At 40.7% G+C, this 15,543-nt stretch overlaps 1 protein-coding gene across 1 annotated transcript in view; it reads right to left on the bottom strand.

Annotated features, from left to right (window-relative positions):
* Positions 1-15,543, bottom strand: part of CNTNAP2 (contactin associated protein 2) — a 1,109,936-nt gene that overhangs the window by 67,437 nt on the left and 1,026,956 nt on the right. The window contains exons 19-20 of the mRNA XM_086468640.1: positions 6,458-6,703; positions 4,831-4,964 (exon numbers count right to left, since the gene is read on the bottom strand). Coding sequence (XP_086324766.1) covers positions 4,831-4,964; positions 6,458-6,703 — 380 coding nt within the window. The remainder of the gene's footprint in view (positions 1-4,830; positions 4,965-6,457; positions 6,704-15,543) is intronic.

The following is a 15,543-nucleotide window of genomic DNA, read 5'->3' as shown; positions in this document are numbered from 1 at the left end:
ATTTCTGATAGTTAACTAAAATAGTTCAATTTATTTAGCTTCTTACAGACAAGATGAAAAGATGTATTAATCAGCATCTCTAAGAAAGTGTGAAGAGGAATGTCACCTGACACCAAAAAGTCTTTCATCTCTCAGGCATGGACACAAAGATCCCAAAGTTAAATGCTGAAGTCTGAAGAATTCAAACTGTAAATGAGGTGCAAACCTTTTACGGGAATGACACAACTGCTGGAAGACATGGCCAAAGGATATGGTAAATTTTCTGTCATTTGAAGTCTTTAAAGCTAGATAAAATGTCTTTCTAGAAAATGTGTTATACTGCTATCATTACTTTTTGGGTTAGCTATAGAAAATCATTAGGTGAAATTTCATGGCCTCTGTTAAGCAAGAGCTCAAACAGAGTGATCGTATTCTGTTGAGGCTTCAAAATATGTGAAACATGATAGTTAGGTATGATTCTACAGCAACAATAATGATAGGAGGTGAAATTATAGCCTCACAGAAGTCTATTAGAAAGTTCCCACTCCCTTTAATGAGACCAAAATCTAAACTATAATTATAAAAATCTTTGATATATCCATTGCGTATAAGCTTGGGATTATATGCAGATGGCTTTGCTCCACTTCACCCATTTTATTTTATTGCTATTATGTTTACCATTTTATTTTGTACATCAGATTAGTTTTGAATTAGCTTTGTATGATTTACATTTTTTAAGCATCTAGGAGTTTGCAAACGTTACCACTTTTCAAGCAGTGCAGAGTTCAAAATGGAAATAAGAGAATGGACTTGAAAAAATTCTGTTTCTTCTTGTTTTCATTTGGGTAAGGGTCAAATATTTCACTGATTATTTTTTACAGAAGATGGGTATTTCTACTGCTTACCTCTGGTAAAGCTGGAAAACAGATCTGTACAAATAAATTTTCTGAATTATTCTCAATCTTATGAACAGCTGAGTTCAGGTCAAGATTTCCATAAAGCCTCATAATTAAGTTCACTTTGAATGGAGTCAGCAATTAACACTGTGAATATATGGTACTGCTGTGTGTAGCCTCTCTACCACAGTTCTCCATATTGTTCAAGCCTGAAAGAGAGAATGGTCAGCTATCCTTCTGTACGGTCTTCTGAGCTCATGTGCACTGGCTGCTGATAGTTGTCCTGAAAGTATACGGATGTGTTTGGGACACTGGTGCCCTGAAGAAGTTGCTCAGGTCTAATCCTGTTCAGGAACAAAGAAGGCATTAGAAGTTGTGACTCCTAGCTGATTCCTAGAAATGGCTTTAAAGCAGGTAAGAAGAACTGGAGATCAGTTGAGAATGTACAAGAATATCTCAGTACAGAACCTGAAAGGCCCAGTCCAAGTCTATTGACTATAAGCTTTATTCCACCAAAAATGAAAGCACATCATATGGTTTTGGCTTTTTTTCTTTTTCTTTTTTTCTTTGTAACATGCTGATATAGCTTTGTGCAACAGAACAGAAACGTTTCTGATCCAGATTCCACCCTTATTTTACCCTGGGGACACGCACAGAAGCAGGAGGTATGAGTCTGGCGCTACGGATACAACTGATGAAGTTCTTTAAGGTACAATTTAAAGCCTGCTGGAGTCAATGGAAGGCCTTTCACTGACTTCAATGGGCTCTGGATCATAACCTCTGCTGGGGATTTTTTGTCCTCTTTCTTAAAAGAAGATTTTACTGATGTGTGAATAGCGTTAATCACCCACGAACACTTGGTAAACAGTGATCTGTTTTTTATGATACGGAAAATACTCTGCTGAAGCACAAAACCTTTTAATGAAGTCAAACAAAGTAAAACTTGCCCTCCATGACCTAAAGCTCAGCTTTTGGAATGTCATTTACTGGAATAATGCATTTCCCATCTGTCAGTCTGGGCTTTTTCTTGCCACAGGTTAACTAATGCAGCCTTGGAGGTGTGCCATGGTTACTGGTATCTGGTATTTTACTAGAGGTGAGAGACAGGAATTCTTAATAGCAAATATTAATTTTGCCCACCTCATGGAAACAACAGAAAATGCGCAGATCTTTGTCCCTGAATTTATGTCATTTGGTTTTCCTGACACCTGAATCAACTGCATATCCTTAATCACATCCTTGAGAAACCACTGGCATCACAAAAAGGAGCTTGTTACTTAATGTAGAAATAATTATTTATTTGTCTGCAGTCAGTGATTGTAGAAAACTGAAACATAAAATCCTTTTGACAGTCTTTACTACTACCTGTAGTCTTGACTGTCTTGGTGTATTAGGAATAGGGATGTAATTCTAATGAAAACAATTCACACTAAATATTTGTTCTTGTGTTTGTTTGTTACCTCATGACTATACAATATTGTGGATATGTTTATCTCAAAGCTCACCTCAAATTCTGATTGATTGGACAGGAACTCTGAGTTTATCTAAGTCATCAGCGGTCTCCTGTCTGCCACCATTGAGTAAGGTCTCATAGAGTTCAATAATGACTCTTACTGTATTTATATGTAAGTGAAACTTCTGAGAATCATGATACAACTCCGTTTCACATAGTTCATGTGGTAGCAGTTTATTGCCTGGCTGCAGATTTTTTAAATCTCGCTGGCACTATAGGGTTATTACAGTAAGTTAGAAAGACAGGTATTCTAAGTATGAACTTGCTGTTAAGATCTCAAAAATACTAACTGAGTGCTCTTGAATTGAAGCTTTGATGAGAAATAAATCCTTCTTGTGACACTTTTATGCCATGTAGAGATGTGGAAGTGTGAGCAACAGCACCTGGCAAGCAAGCTGTCTTCTTTAAAAGCAAGCAAACCAGCTGCTCATCAGGTTGGAGAAGGGTTTAGCAGGAAGTAAAAGTCTACTCAAATGTTCATTGCTCAGATCTGCGAGAGAAAACTCATACTTCATGATTTGTCCTGTGGATACTGAGAAAAGTTGTATTTATATCTTCTGTATTTTCAGACGCCATAAAGAGTTTATATTTGAAGACTCATTTTTAAGTGAACAGATCCATTTCTGTTCATATCAGTTCTCTCATTTACAGAATGTAACCAGAGGAGCAACAAAATCAACTTCCTTATTGAGAATAAACAAAATTTGATAGAAATCTTCTGTTTCAGGATACAGTAGGGGTGGGATTTCTGGATTTGCTTTGTATGGGTCCCTCCTTTCCCTATTCTTGCATATGCATCAGGCAGATTGTCTCATTTAATAAGCCTCAAACCTATCTCCTTTCTGATTACATAAAACAGCTCTGTTTTAAGTACACTGACTAGACTAAGAAATTTTTACTCCAGCAGAGAAACACAAACTAAAATGTTTCTGGCTATTCAAAGCACTAGACAGGAGTGGTCTCATAAAACTCTAGGAAAAAAAATGGTTGGGCCCCAAACATAGGTGAGTCAATGCAAGGCTGGGATACCTCACTGAATACTTGTTTTCCAACTGGGCAAGGCATCTCATTTGATCTCTTCAGAAAATCATTTATTTAGTTTTACATCTACCTAAATCAGTCAGCTATGACTCCATAGGAGACATGGCATACATCCAAACCAGAAGCATTTAATAGCAGAAGGGAACTTAATAGCAGTAGGTCTCCTTTAGCTCCCATTTAGCGGGAAGAGAAATAAATCCAAATGCAACAGCATGCAAGAAAGAGGCAAATATCAATATATATCCCTCCCAACCTCCAAAAGCCTCAAAAGTGTTTGGAAGTGTCACTCACATATTTTTGAGTTTATCTGGCATTTTGCAAATAATTTTATGACAATTCTTAATGCATCCAGTGTTATTCTGGAGCCTCAATCAAATGCCATGGTAATGCACTGAAAAGTTTCCTTTTGAAGCCTTGAAACAATAACTGTCAGGGATTTGTTTTAATCTTTGGGTAGATAATACTGTGCCAACTACTATCCTTTACCTTTTGGCTTGGTTCTTCAAGGAGACTTCTCTTTTTTATATTTCGTTTGTTATTGATTTTGGTTTGCTTCTTACGCACTATCAAATCCAGATTAATCTATCCCATCCACCTGACTCTCCTGCCAACAAAACTATTCTCATACCCTGCTGCAATCTCCATGTTTGTGGATGTGACAACCAGGGAATGAAAACAGAGTGCTGTAATGACCACGGAGAGAAAAGCTGCCTGGAAATGTTGATTGCTTCTTGCAGGGCTTCCCTCAGTTACGTAAATAGTATTATATTATCTCAAAGGTTTGTAAACTGAGATAGAGAGAGATGAAGTTCCTGCCTGTGCTGTACCAAAAAACTAAAGAAGCCAGAGCTGTGTGCCTTCAATAATACTCTCTGTCTCAGACTGCTGTCACACAAACACTTAAGCATCCGCTCATCTTTGCAGAACAGCTCTTCTGATTTCACTAGACTGCAGGGTAAATTTAAATGTGAAAACATTCTCATTTAAAGACTCAGGACTTATGGCATGATATTTAGTTGTCTGTGCATAAGGCTCTACTGCCATTTAAGATGCTGTAGGGTATCCCCACTGGCTTCCAGCTGCTGCTCCAGAATGGTGCTGATTTATCCTAAGTCACATGTTATCTATCAGCCCAGATGTCTGTGATGCCCTCGAGCACCTACAGTGACACCTGTATTAGCCCAGCTGTCATCACACTACAAGGAAGATTTCAGAACAACACAACTTGATACTATAAAGGGACTGAATAGCTTTTATTAACTCCTCGGAGTGTGATCTGCAAGCAGAATCCCATCTACTGTACTTTTTATTTCCTAAATTTGCACTGGTGTCTTCAGAGGGGTGGAGACCATCAGGTTACAAAATGCTACAAGTAATGGAACAAAACAACCTACAGCTTACCTGCAGTACTATCTCTCGTCCATTCCGTGTGATGTTAACAGTATGGGGCTGTCCATTAGCCATGTTTCTGTGGTCAACGTCAATATTATATGGCTCTTTGGTTCCTCCTAGGCTGTACCGAATTTGCAGATTCCCTAGTGAAAGAAATGTGAAAAGCACCCTCAGGTGGTTTGATCTTTAGTCACTAGCTATTTTCCCCACTTTATTTTCACATTCAACTGTTATCATTTTACACCTAAATTGCTCTCAGAGCTGGTCTCTGCACTAGGAGAAAAGCTAGTGATTGAGATTATAAAGTTGCTGGGCTGCAAACTGCGTCTAGTTTATAACCCAGAAGTGTGACAATGACCAGCATCTCAAGACCAAAGTGTTTATAAACACTCCAGATTGCAAACCAAACAAGTTGGAGCTATGCCTTGAACAATATGGACAATTGGTACAAATTTGAGCATGTCAAGTAGCACTTCATTGTTGAAATTATTATTCTTGCTGCAGTAAAATTCTTTGAAGTTATACAAAGCACGAAGATTTCTAAAGAATAATCCATCGATAGGCATTGAATAAAAGCAAAATTACAACAAATTAACACTGACACATAATCTACACAAGGGACTTTCTTGCTCTTACATTTAATTGTTGTTGACGGGTGACCGTCTGGACTTTTATGGAAATTTAATAATATAATGTGAAATGAAAATCTCAGGTTATATCATTAGAAAAGTATAGTCAAAAGTGGTTAACTGATATTCATGACATGCTGCCAGACAGATTTTTCTTCTCTAAATGAAAGTGAAGTGTTTGCTCTTCAGAATGAATTTTAATATTTGATTAAAAGGAAGGATGTTTGAAAAGGGACATCCAGACCCCATTATTGATCAAACCTGGAAATATTCTGGCCCAAGAGTAGCCCTAGACCTTTATAACTATAGTTTAGATGTCCGATGTGGGACTTCTCTCATGCACCTTCTTTCTTCCCCATGAAGAGAAAAAATGAGTGGCATGTGGAATACTCATATTAATTTATCCCATAAAAGAGAATGGTAGTAAAATCATCCTAATTGTGATTTTCATGGGGCACTCAGGCACTATTTGGAACCAAAGTATACTCACTTTATATGCAGTTTTAATACTGTAACAGCAAATGGTCTATATCCAAACTTCAACCACCACCAAAAAGTTTAGGACCTTATATACTACTCTACATTCATATTTCAGCCACCTCAATGGCAATTCAGATTTTTCAGAACAGCACATTACACTTTCCACTGGCTACTGATGATACTGTCAAGAGTTCATTGATTGAGGTGCCTACATGTGGATGCCTGCTTGTTCCCTCTGTAATGCTAGTCCACAGCATGGATCTGACTGTTATAGCAGGTTTTTTGGTTTCTGTTTTGTTTCGTTTTGTTTTGGGAGGGAGGGCTGGCTAATGGAACCCCACTAAATTGAACAGTTACGTCAGTACAAAATCTAGTACAGCAGAATACAGGTTCAGGTCCCATGTACTTTACTTTTACATGACAAGGTGAAAAGACTTTTCTCACTAGGTCAGAGCTTCAGCTGAATGTCAGCGTGGTGTTTTTATCAATTGTGCCTTCAATGGTGAGAGCCCAGAGGAGCTGCTTACCAGATGGCTTGACAAGCACAGCCAAGAAGTCCTGGGTATAGGAGCTGATGTACAGTAAGACACAAGGGGACTTGGTGGTACTGAAGCTGAAGCTGAGCTCTTCTTTATTCAAGTTGAGGTCGGGCGCTGTGATCTCAGGATCTGTAGAACTCAAGAGTGTTCGGCTCACTAAATCCTTCATACTAGTCCCTGGGGAGTGGAAGTTGTAACGAAGCCACATTCCCTCTTCAAAAAATGCTCCAACATCTTGGACATAAGAGGAAAAAAAAGAAAAAAGAGAATTTAAACATGCTGACACCTTTTGGATGAAACTTATTACTACTTACTTGATCAGTACTAATCAGTGCATGTTTCTACTGCTGCATTATTTAAGCACTTTGCCAGTATTTCAGTCTAGAGCCTCACTATTTTCCAATGAGAACGAAAAGGAAAATCTCTATTTTATTGTTGGGTACATGGCTTCACAGAGCAAAGGAAAGGTTTCCTTTGGGTCACACAGAAGCTCTACACCTATCTCTCATGTCAATATTACAGACTGGAAGAACCATGCTTTAGATCTATTCTCATTGAAGTCTTGCAGTAAGTAATGCTTCTACAGAAGGAACAGAGATTTAAGGGACACAGTAACCAAACACTGTCAAGGAAAAGGAAAATCAGCAATTCTGACCAGCAAATTTGAGCGGATTTGGAAGGACCTCACAAAGGAATGAAGGCAATTCCAGCACCTGAAAGATCTGAAATAGGATTAGACACAATGCTAGCAAGTTACACACTGCTAGCACAATCCTTCACAAGAATGGCATATCCAGGATGCCCTTATGGGAGACAAAATTAACAAGGGAACTTGACTCAGTGGAGAACAAGGCAAGAGACACCTGAACTGTATCTCCCAGGAGGTGCTACCCAGACAAAGTTTTCAAATCAATCTGAGACAAAATATCATGTTTCAGCACTCCTGACAGTAAATAAAACTACTTTTGGCAGAATTAATACTTTCAGCTGAAAAAGCATTGTTAGTTCTTCTCCTAATAACACAGTCCCGCCTATTTCTTAACATTAAAAACATAATTCAAGGGTGACATTCTGACTTGGACAGCCTCCTATGGGAACCACAGCACAGTTGTCTACCACTGGCAGTGCATAATCTACTAAATCTGTTGGGGATCGCTGGATTGGCTGCCTATGGCAGTCATTCATTTAGTGACATTGTGGTCTTGGATAGTCTTTGCTGTCTGCAACAACAACCTTAATGGAAAGTTTTAAATTACATGTGAACTTAATTATGAAGGTATGTTTATGAATATTTCATAAAGGATTGAAGAGTGATGAATAAAGATTATGAGGACAGCATATGAGTACTGTATTTAAAGAATGGTTATAAGCAATGCTTAAAGAGGTGACCAGTCTTTAAAAAAAATTCTTTCATTTACTACCTTTCTACATGATGCAAAGTTGCCACAGATTGGTATAAAATTGTCCATGTAAACTTTTGAAAAATCAACACTTTATCTTAATTTTAAAAGAAATTTAAATTTTATTCCCTTTTAGCATTTGGAGTCTTCACACAATTCTAAGCAAAGGCTTTATCTCAAAACATATGAAGCAAGACATCCATTCTACAAGCTGTGCAGTGACACAGAGCGAGTCAGGAAAGAGCCTGCAGACTTTATTCAGAGTAGCTGAGCAGAGGAAAGATAAGAAGACAGGTAAAATTATAATAGACTTTATTGACGCTCCTTTCCAGAACTCTACTGAATCTAGTGCTGGGAAACCTTTATGTTTTCCTGCTACCATACAAAAATTCTCCAAAACTCAATATATCATAGCCACTGTCACCCTGCAGCTGTACAAAACATAGAGTCACGTTGTGGTCCCAAAGTGCTATAAATAATTCGATCATTCTGATACATTTATAGCTGCCATTTTATAGAAGAAACCTTAAATCACCCTGAAACAGTTATGGGAGAGCCAATTCAGTTTAACAACTATATTTTGCAGTAGACTCAACTTAAGTACTCCTGGATTAAAAGTGAAGGGCCTTATCCTGAAAATACTTCCCCAAATTATGATGCCTTCTGCTGTTAACAGCAGCATTGAAAACAAGCGCTAGCACTTATGAATCTAAAGCAGCTTAAGCTGTAGCTCTAAGTATTTGCTAGACTGGCTTAAAAATACCCCTATGACTGCTAATTTATTCTTCTTCAACCTCTGCTTCTAGCTCGTGCAGGAGGCTCCTGGGGCAGATACCATATTCATTAGGGTACTGGGGCTCTGGCAGAGCTGTCCAGAGCTGGCATGCTGGGTCCCGGTGCAGCAGGCAGCCCTGCCATTTGGCACTGCCATGCTGCTGGCAGGGACCGGAGCCCCTGCCGAGGCTCTGCGCACGCAAGCGGCATACCCAGGTAAAAGTATGTTCACCTCTAGCCTGCTTACTGCTTGTCGTGCCTTTTATTTTAGGAGCGATCATCAGGATTGCCTGGTGCTACACTTGCCCAGGGCTTCAAGTCCTGGGAATACTGGGACCTTCAGGCCTGACCTCAGTGCTGCTCTGGGGCTGAACTGGAAAGCATGAAACACATTTTTCCAGAGCCGTAAATGTTATGAATTGATACTTTAAATATTCATTACCACAAAGAAAGCTTTAAGTAAATGGTGATCTCTGAAATGGTGAGACTTTTTTTTTTCCAAAAGGGTTTCACAACAGAGCAAAGAATGTTCTGTATGTTTAACTTGATTTGTGATGAGAAAATAATTTTTAGTATAGCTGTATTATTACAGGCACGCGAGCTATTGTAATGAGACTTGAAATTCTCCTCACATGCACACCACCTCTCTTAAGAGGAAGGATAAAAGGAAGGTTCACTTTGGCTGTGTGAGTGTATTAGGCCCTCAACAGGAAGGTATCGAATCCCCTCATGATTACACTTTTTCCTGAATGAAGCTGAAGTCCCTGCAGCAGGGCTGCAAAGTGCTCAGCAGCTGACAGGAGCAGGCTGTTTAAACTATTTGGAAATTCTAGAAAAAGCCAAACGGTAATTTTCTGTATAATGAATGCAACTATAAGATGACTTGGAAATGCTGAGGGCTGATCAATGAAAAAACTGTCTACTTGGAGGTCACAAGTGTATCACCTTCCTGAGCTCTGATAGAAGGAATATCGAAGCCCTTTATTCAGAAAACCCATCAAGCTGCCTGAATAAAATGGGTAAAATGCAGCACAAAACCTGCTGCTGAATTGTGGGGGAAGTTTCCATGCATGACCCCTGCTTTCTTTCGTAATAATTCAAACACTATCTGTAAGGATAACTCTTGGGAGACCAGGTATAAAGTGTAGTGAAGGGTTGCTCAGCAAAATGCCCTTTTGAGGCAGAAGCTTTGGGGAAATGAATCAATGAACGGTAACAGATCAGTTTTCTTCAGAAAGCAGTACCTATTTCTACATATGTATGCAGTCTGGTTACCCTCTGTTGACAGACTTTGCAAATACATACAGTTTGGGCTTGCTTTGTAGAGGAACCCAGAAAAGGAATTGTGGATCATTGGAAATTATTTTATCAAGCAAGATGCATATCTCCAGTGCGAACTAAACACATTTTACAAAACAGTCCGGCTTCAATTTGAAAGCAGAAGCTGATCTAAAACTTCCACACATAATGCACACAAACTTACTTGAAGGTTACAATTCTTTGGTCATCTCCCCAGTCTTCCTCTCTCCTTTAAGCTACCTGGTTTTTTTGTACACTCTCATTCTGTCTGGGATCAGGAGTATTGAAAGATTGGAGGAAAAAGCCAAATAGCAACAAAACCCCCTCATTTCTCTTACAAAAATTCCACAGTCTCATGATTTCTGGGCCAGTGTTGTAGACCTAAGAAAATATAAGTAGGAACCTGATTCTCCTTTGCTGCTGGTTTAACATCAGTGAAATGTCAGTGTTGGTTCTTCTCTTCTCAGGTAGTTATAATGATTACTCACTCAGTTACGCCCAGAACTTTTCTTCTTTCTCCATTACTTTTTCCTCACCTGTGAAAAGCATTGCCAGCATGGCACAGGTATGGCTGAACACAGCTTCAGGAAGATTTCCTATGTGGAGGTCTTGTAACGGGTTTGCGTGGAAAGGTTTGGGTAGCAGGGGGGTTATAGGGGTGGCTTCTGTACGAAGCTGCTAGAAGTTTCCCCTATGTCAGATATAGCCAATGACAGCCGGATTTAAGACGGACCCGTCACTGTCTGAGGCCGAGGCAATCAGTGACAGAGGTTGCGCCTCTGCGATAACGTATTTAAGAGAGGGACAAAAAAAAAAGTTATTGCACAGCAGTAATTGCAGCGAGTGAGAGGAGTGAGAATATGTGAGAGAAACATCCTGCAGACACCAAGGTCAGCGCAGAAGGAGGGGGAGGAGATGCTCCAGGCACCAGGGCAGCGATTCCCCTGCGGCCTGTGGTGAAGACCATGGTGAGGCAGGCTGTCCCCCTGCAGCCCATGGGCGGTGGAGCAGATGACTGCCTACACCCGTGGAGGACCCCCATGCCGGAGTAGGTGGATACCTGAAGGAAGCTGTGACCCCGTGGGAAGCCTGCACCGGAGCAGGCTCCTGGCAGGACCTGTGGCCCGTGGAGAGAGAGAAGCCCACGCTGGAGCAGGTTTGCTGCTAGAGACCCCGTGAGGGGGCTCACACTGGAGCAGTTGGTTCCTGAAGGACTGCACGCCATGAAGGAGACCCACGCTGGAGCAGTTCCTGAAGAACTGAACCTGTGGGAAGACTCACGCTGGAGAAGTCATGGAGGACTTTCTCCCGTGAGAGGGAGCCCACGTTGGAGCAGGGGAAACGTGTGAGGAGTCCTCCTCCTGAGGAGGAAGGAGCGGCAGAAAACAACAGAGGGATGAACTCACCCCAACCCCCGTTCCCTGTCCCCCACCCCCACCCCGTGCCACTCGGAGGGAGAAGGGAGAGAAATCGGGAACAAAGTAAAGCCCAGGAAAGAAGGGAGGGGTGGAGGGAAGGTGTTTTAAGATTTGGTTTTATTTCTTATTACTCCTCTCTCAGTTAATTGGTAATAAATTACATTTTTCCGAAGTTGAGTCTGTTTTGCCCATGACGGTAAATGCTGAGTGATCTCCCTGTCCTTATCTTGATGCCACAAGCCCGTTGTTAAACTTTTTTCCTCTCCCCTGTCCAGTTGAGGAGGGGGAGTGATAGAGTGGCTTTGGTGGGCACCTGGCATCTGGCCAGGATCAACTCACCACAGGCATGTATACAAAAGACAGAGAACTCCGCAAGCTTTACAGCAATTGATTTGGCTCTGCGCTGACAGTTGGGATAGTATTGTTAATAGGGATTGCCATGAATCAAGTGCAAAATATTACTCCTGTTAAACAAAGAAGAAGCAGATCTGTGAAGCTACCAAAAAAAACCCCACCCCGCCAAAAAAACCCCCGATTTCAACACAGGAGCTTTTCAAGAGCATCAGTGTAAGAGGTGGAGTCTACCTTCTGCAGTAGGACAGCTATCACTGTCTCACCACTGCCATCTCACATTTTTCCAAGTAAACTCAAGACCTGGCTTGTGTCACCTTTTACCTGTGGACCAAGGAGAAAGTAATTCTTGTTACTTCTCTGGTATTGCTGTATTTGGCTTTTTGGAGGCTGGGCTTTCAAAGCAATCAGTAACAGTGTAAATTATCTGCCTTACAGAAGCTGGAGACAAAATCCTGACAATTATAAAGCCTGGCCAGAACACATGAAAAATGCAGCAGAGAGATTCTCTCCTCTTTGTTTCACAAGGCTGACTGAAATGCCTTCTTACAGCTGTAAGCATGTCCCATCTGGAGGCTCTAAATGCCTCCTTGGCCCTGCCCAGATTTGGTAAATTAAAAGTATTACTCTGTGATGCTGCTTGGCAGTGCTCAATGCTATGTCTTCCCTGCATGGAGTTCTGGACGTAAAAAGCAGCATTTTCAAAATCCTAAGCAAGGACAGTTACTGGAGATGTTCTAACATTCATTGCCTGTACAAAGATTGTTAGGGCAACATAGACAGCTGAACGAAACCTCTTTCTCAGTGTATAATTTTCTTCCCTTTTTAAGTTCTCCTACAGTTATGAATATTGAATATAGATTAACCACAACTTGCTTGTCTGGCTTGTGGCTAAAAATGCACTAGAGAGCACCAGAAATCGCATCTACTTCCAGGCTGTGGTCACAAAGATTAAGATGGTTTGCTGAGATACATCCTGGCCATAGGGCATCAGGAAAGGGTCCGAATCTCACAGCTGTTGACCTGGGAGAGAATTTACTTACTTTGAGTGCGCTGAAGACGGTCATGCTTATCATTTATCTGGTTAGCTCACTCAACGTTTTATTCTACCTTCAGGCTCACAGTATTTAGTTTGGGAAGGCAAGAATTGGAGATTTAAAGGTTTTGTCCTACATCCTCAAGTCTCACATTCTGGCTGCCATTACTGTAATAATTTGTGATGCACATTTGAGTGTGGAGTAAAATACCAAAATACTGCAATTGCTTGCTGGCATTAACAGAATACAAACCCACCGGGGGTTTGCGTCTTCTATACGAATAGATCAGTACTCAGTATAAAAAAAAAGCTTTCTTGGACAAATGACCGTCAGAATGGGGGAATATGTAACATAATTTGCACCAGTGAGAATCTGGGGCCTGATCATAACTCCATGCGAAGTTTCCTGCTACCTTCAGTAGAACAGGATGAGTGCCACAGAAGATGGGGTTAAGCCACCTGATTCATTACACTGTCAATCCTCCTTAGTCAGTGCCAACAGGTAGATTCTGTTGGGGAGCAGTTTGGTATACCTAAGCAAGGCTGAGCTCTGAACCTTCTTTTGCAACAGCCCTGTAAAGAAGGTACCTTTCATTCTACCTTGCTATACCTGGACAGAAGTACACACGCCAAGGAAAGCCTAAAAAATGTCAGGAGAATCACAGCCACAGTTCGTTTTGCACTGATGTGAAATTACTATAGATCTTTCTGTAGCTACAGCCGTTTGAAGTGATGTCTAGCACAGCGGACTCAGAATAAGGGAATGGCAATCTGTGCTATGTATTCTCTGCTGAATCTAAACGAAAAGCCAGCTGCCTTTCTATGGAAATATCCATAATGGTTAAAAAAACCCCATCAAATAAAACAGGATGGATGAAGAAAAATGTAATGTCAAATATACGGCAGACCAGGTTTCATGATTTCCTGCTGGGGAGTCTTTGAAGATGCTCTTTACATAACCTCAGAGAAAAACCTGCAGCTTTGCAAGAGCCATTTGAGAAATATTACAGACTGCCATTTGATGATTGCACAGTACTCAGAGCGACAACTTTGATAGGTGAGATGTGACTTCAATTCCTTCCTGTACCACTGGCATCCACTCTAAAAGTGAGGAGTTCCTTGCTTCCCTCATTATCTACATTATCTACATCTACATACATATCTACATTCCCGTTCACTGTCTACATTATCATAATAAAAACACCTGCTTGCATCACAGAGCTATTGTAAGGATAAATACCTTATCATCTTGTGAGGTGCCAATACTACTCCAATAGCATGCAGGTGTATAAATATTGCACAGGGGTGTCTGATGCGAGAACCTCAAATCTCTCAATTGCCTTTGCACAGGCATGCAGCACCCAGCAACGTGCTGAAGCTGCTCTACTCATCACTCCTAAAACATCTGCATTCAGTGGGCAATAGCACCAGAGCAGGCCTATAATACTTAGCTGACAAAGAAACTGAAAGTTTATCACATTTTCTGAGCCAGGACTTAGTATTTTTTAACTTATTGCCCTGATTTATTTGCTTCCTGTATAAAGAATAAGAAATCCTTGCATTTTGTAAGTAGTTTATTATGGATGGTAAGTAGGCTGGCAAGTTCAGCTTATAATCAAGCAAAGAGGTTGATATCCCTTTGAGATATGTAAGTAGTATAGGTAAGGTTTGTTTTGCTTTAAAAAGAAAAAAAATGTTTTTTTCCAATAAAAGAATTCTTGCAACTGAAGTGAAATGCAATTTTGAAAGCACTAGAGCACAACTGTGCATGTTTAATAAGGCAGTATTGACAGGACAGCAGAATGGAATGGCTTTACAGAGTATGTATTTTTTTGTAATATATATATTTACTGAATAGAGGCTAAAACCCAAGTCCTGGAGTTTGACCTACAGGTAGAAAAACCTGACTGCAGCATTCAGACTTACCAGACTGGGAGCCTCACATTCCCAGCCCAATGAAAATTTCAGATATAACTTCCAGCTCACAGATCACCATCCCGTTGTGTATAGCAGAATTTTTTTTGGTGGTGGGAGGGAACGATGCCTTGATTTTCCAGGTTCTGGGATTATGAACAATGAGAACTAAGAGGTTAGTACCTTAAGCCATTTGAACAATCACCTCCCCGTTACTTACAGCAAAGCAATGAAATGTGTTTGCAACCAGCAAAACAAAGGGGATGGGTATAACCAGGGCAGAATTTGGAGATGGTCGAGTGTCAGTTTAAGAGCCTGTGGAAGGGTGCAGAGCTGCTTCACCCCTGTGCCATAGCACCAGATCCCGTACGTCTTTTTGCATCCACTCAGCCTAGTAAAAAGCTGATTTTTCTCTCTGAGGCAGAGAAGGGAGCAAGAAAGGAAGGAAATCTGACCATGATAACACTACTGTAAGGGCTTCCAGGATTCATGCAAATATGAAAACAAACATGAAGGAGTTCATTTCAGGCATTGGCATAAGGATTGCAATAATATGCACTGTGAATCTGAGCTTTACTTGAAAGAAAGAAAAAAAGTTTATACACTGTGCTCATCTCCTTGGTGTTCATTGATGCAAACCGAGTAACTCCATAGAAACTGGGCAGCTTTGAATTTACCCTTCCAGCACACCTGAAGGCATGAGTCACAGCACCAGCTATTTAATCTTTTTTTTGGTCACATTCTCTTTGTGGTGGGCAATTTCTTCTCCTGATGTTGATCCATAGCACTTCAATACCCAAAGGAGGAATGTTTTCTCCCTGGGGGATTCCCCACATTACAGTGCTGCCACAAGCTCTGCATAGCCATTTCAGCATTTGATCT

This window comes from Leptosomus discolor, chromosome 7, assembly GCF_034619465.1.
Source record: "Leptosomus discolor isolate bLepDis1 chromosome 7, bLepDis1.hap2, whole genome shotgun sequence".
NCBI lineage: Eukaryota > Metazoa > Chordata > Aves > Leptosomiformes > Leptosomidae > Leptosomus > Leptosomus discolor.
Note: the sequence above shows the minus strand (reverse complement) of the source record. Positions and strands in the feature narration are given on the sequence as shown.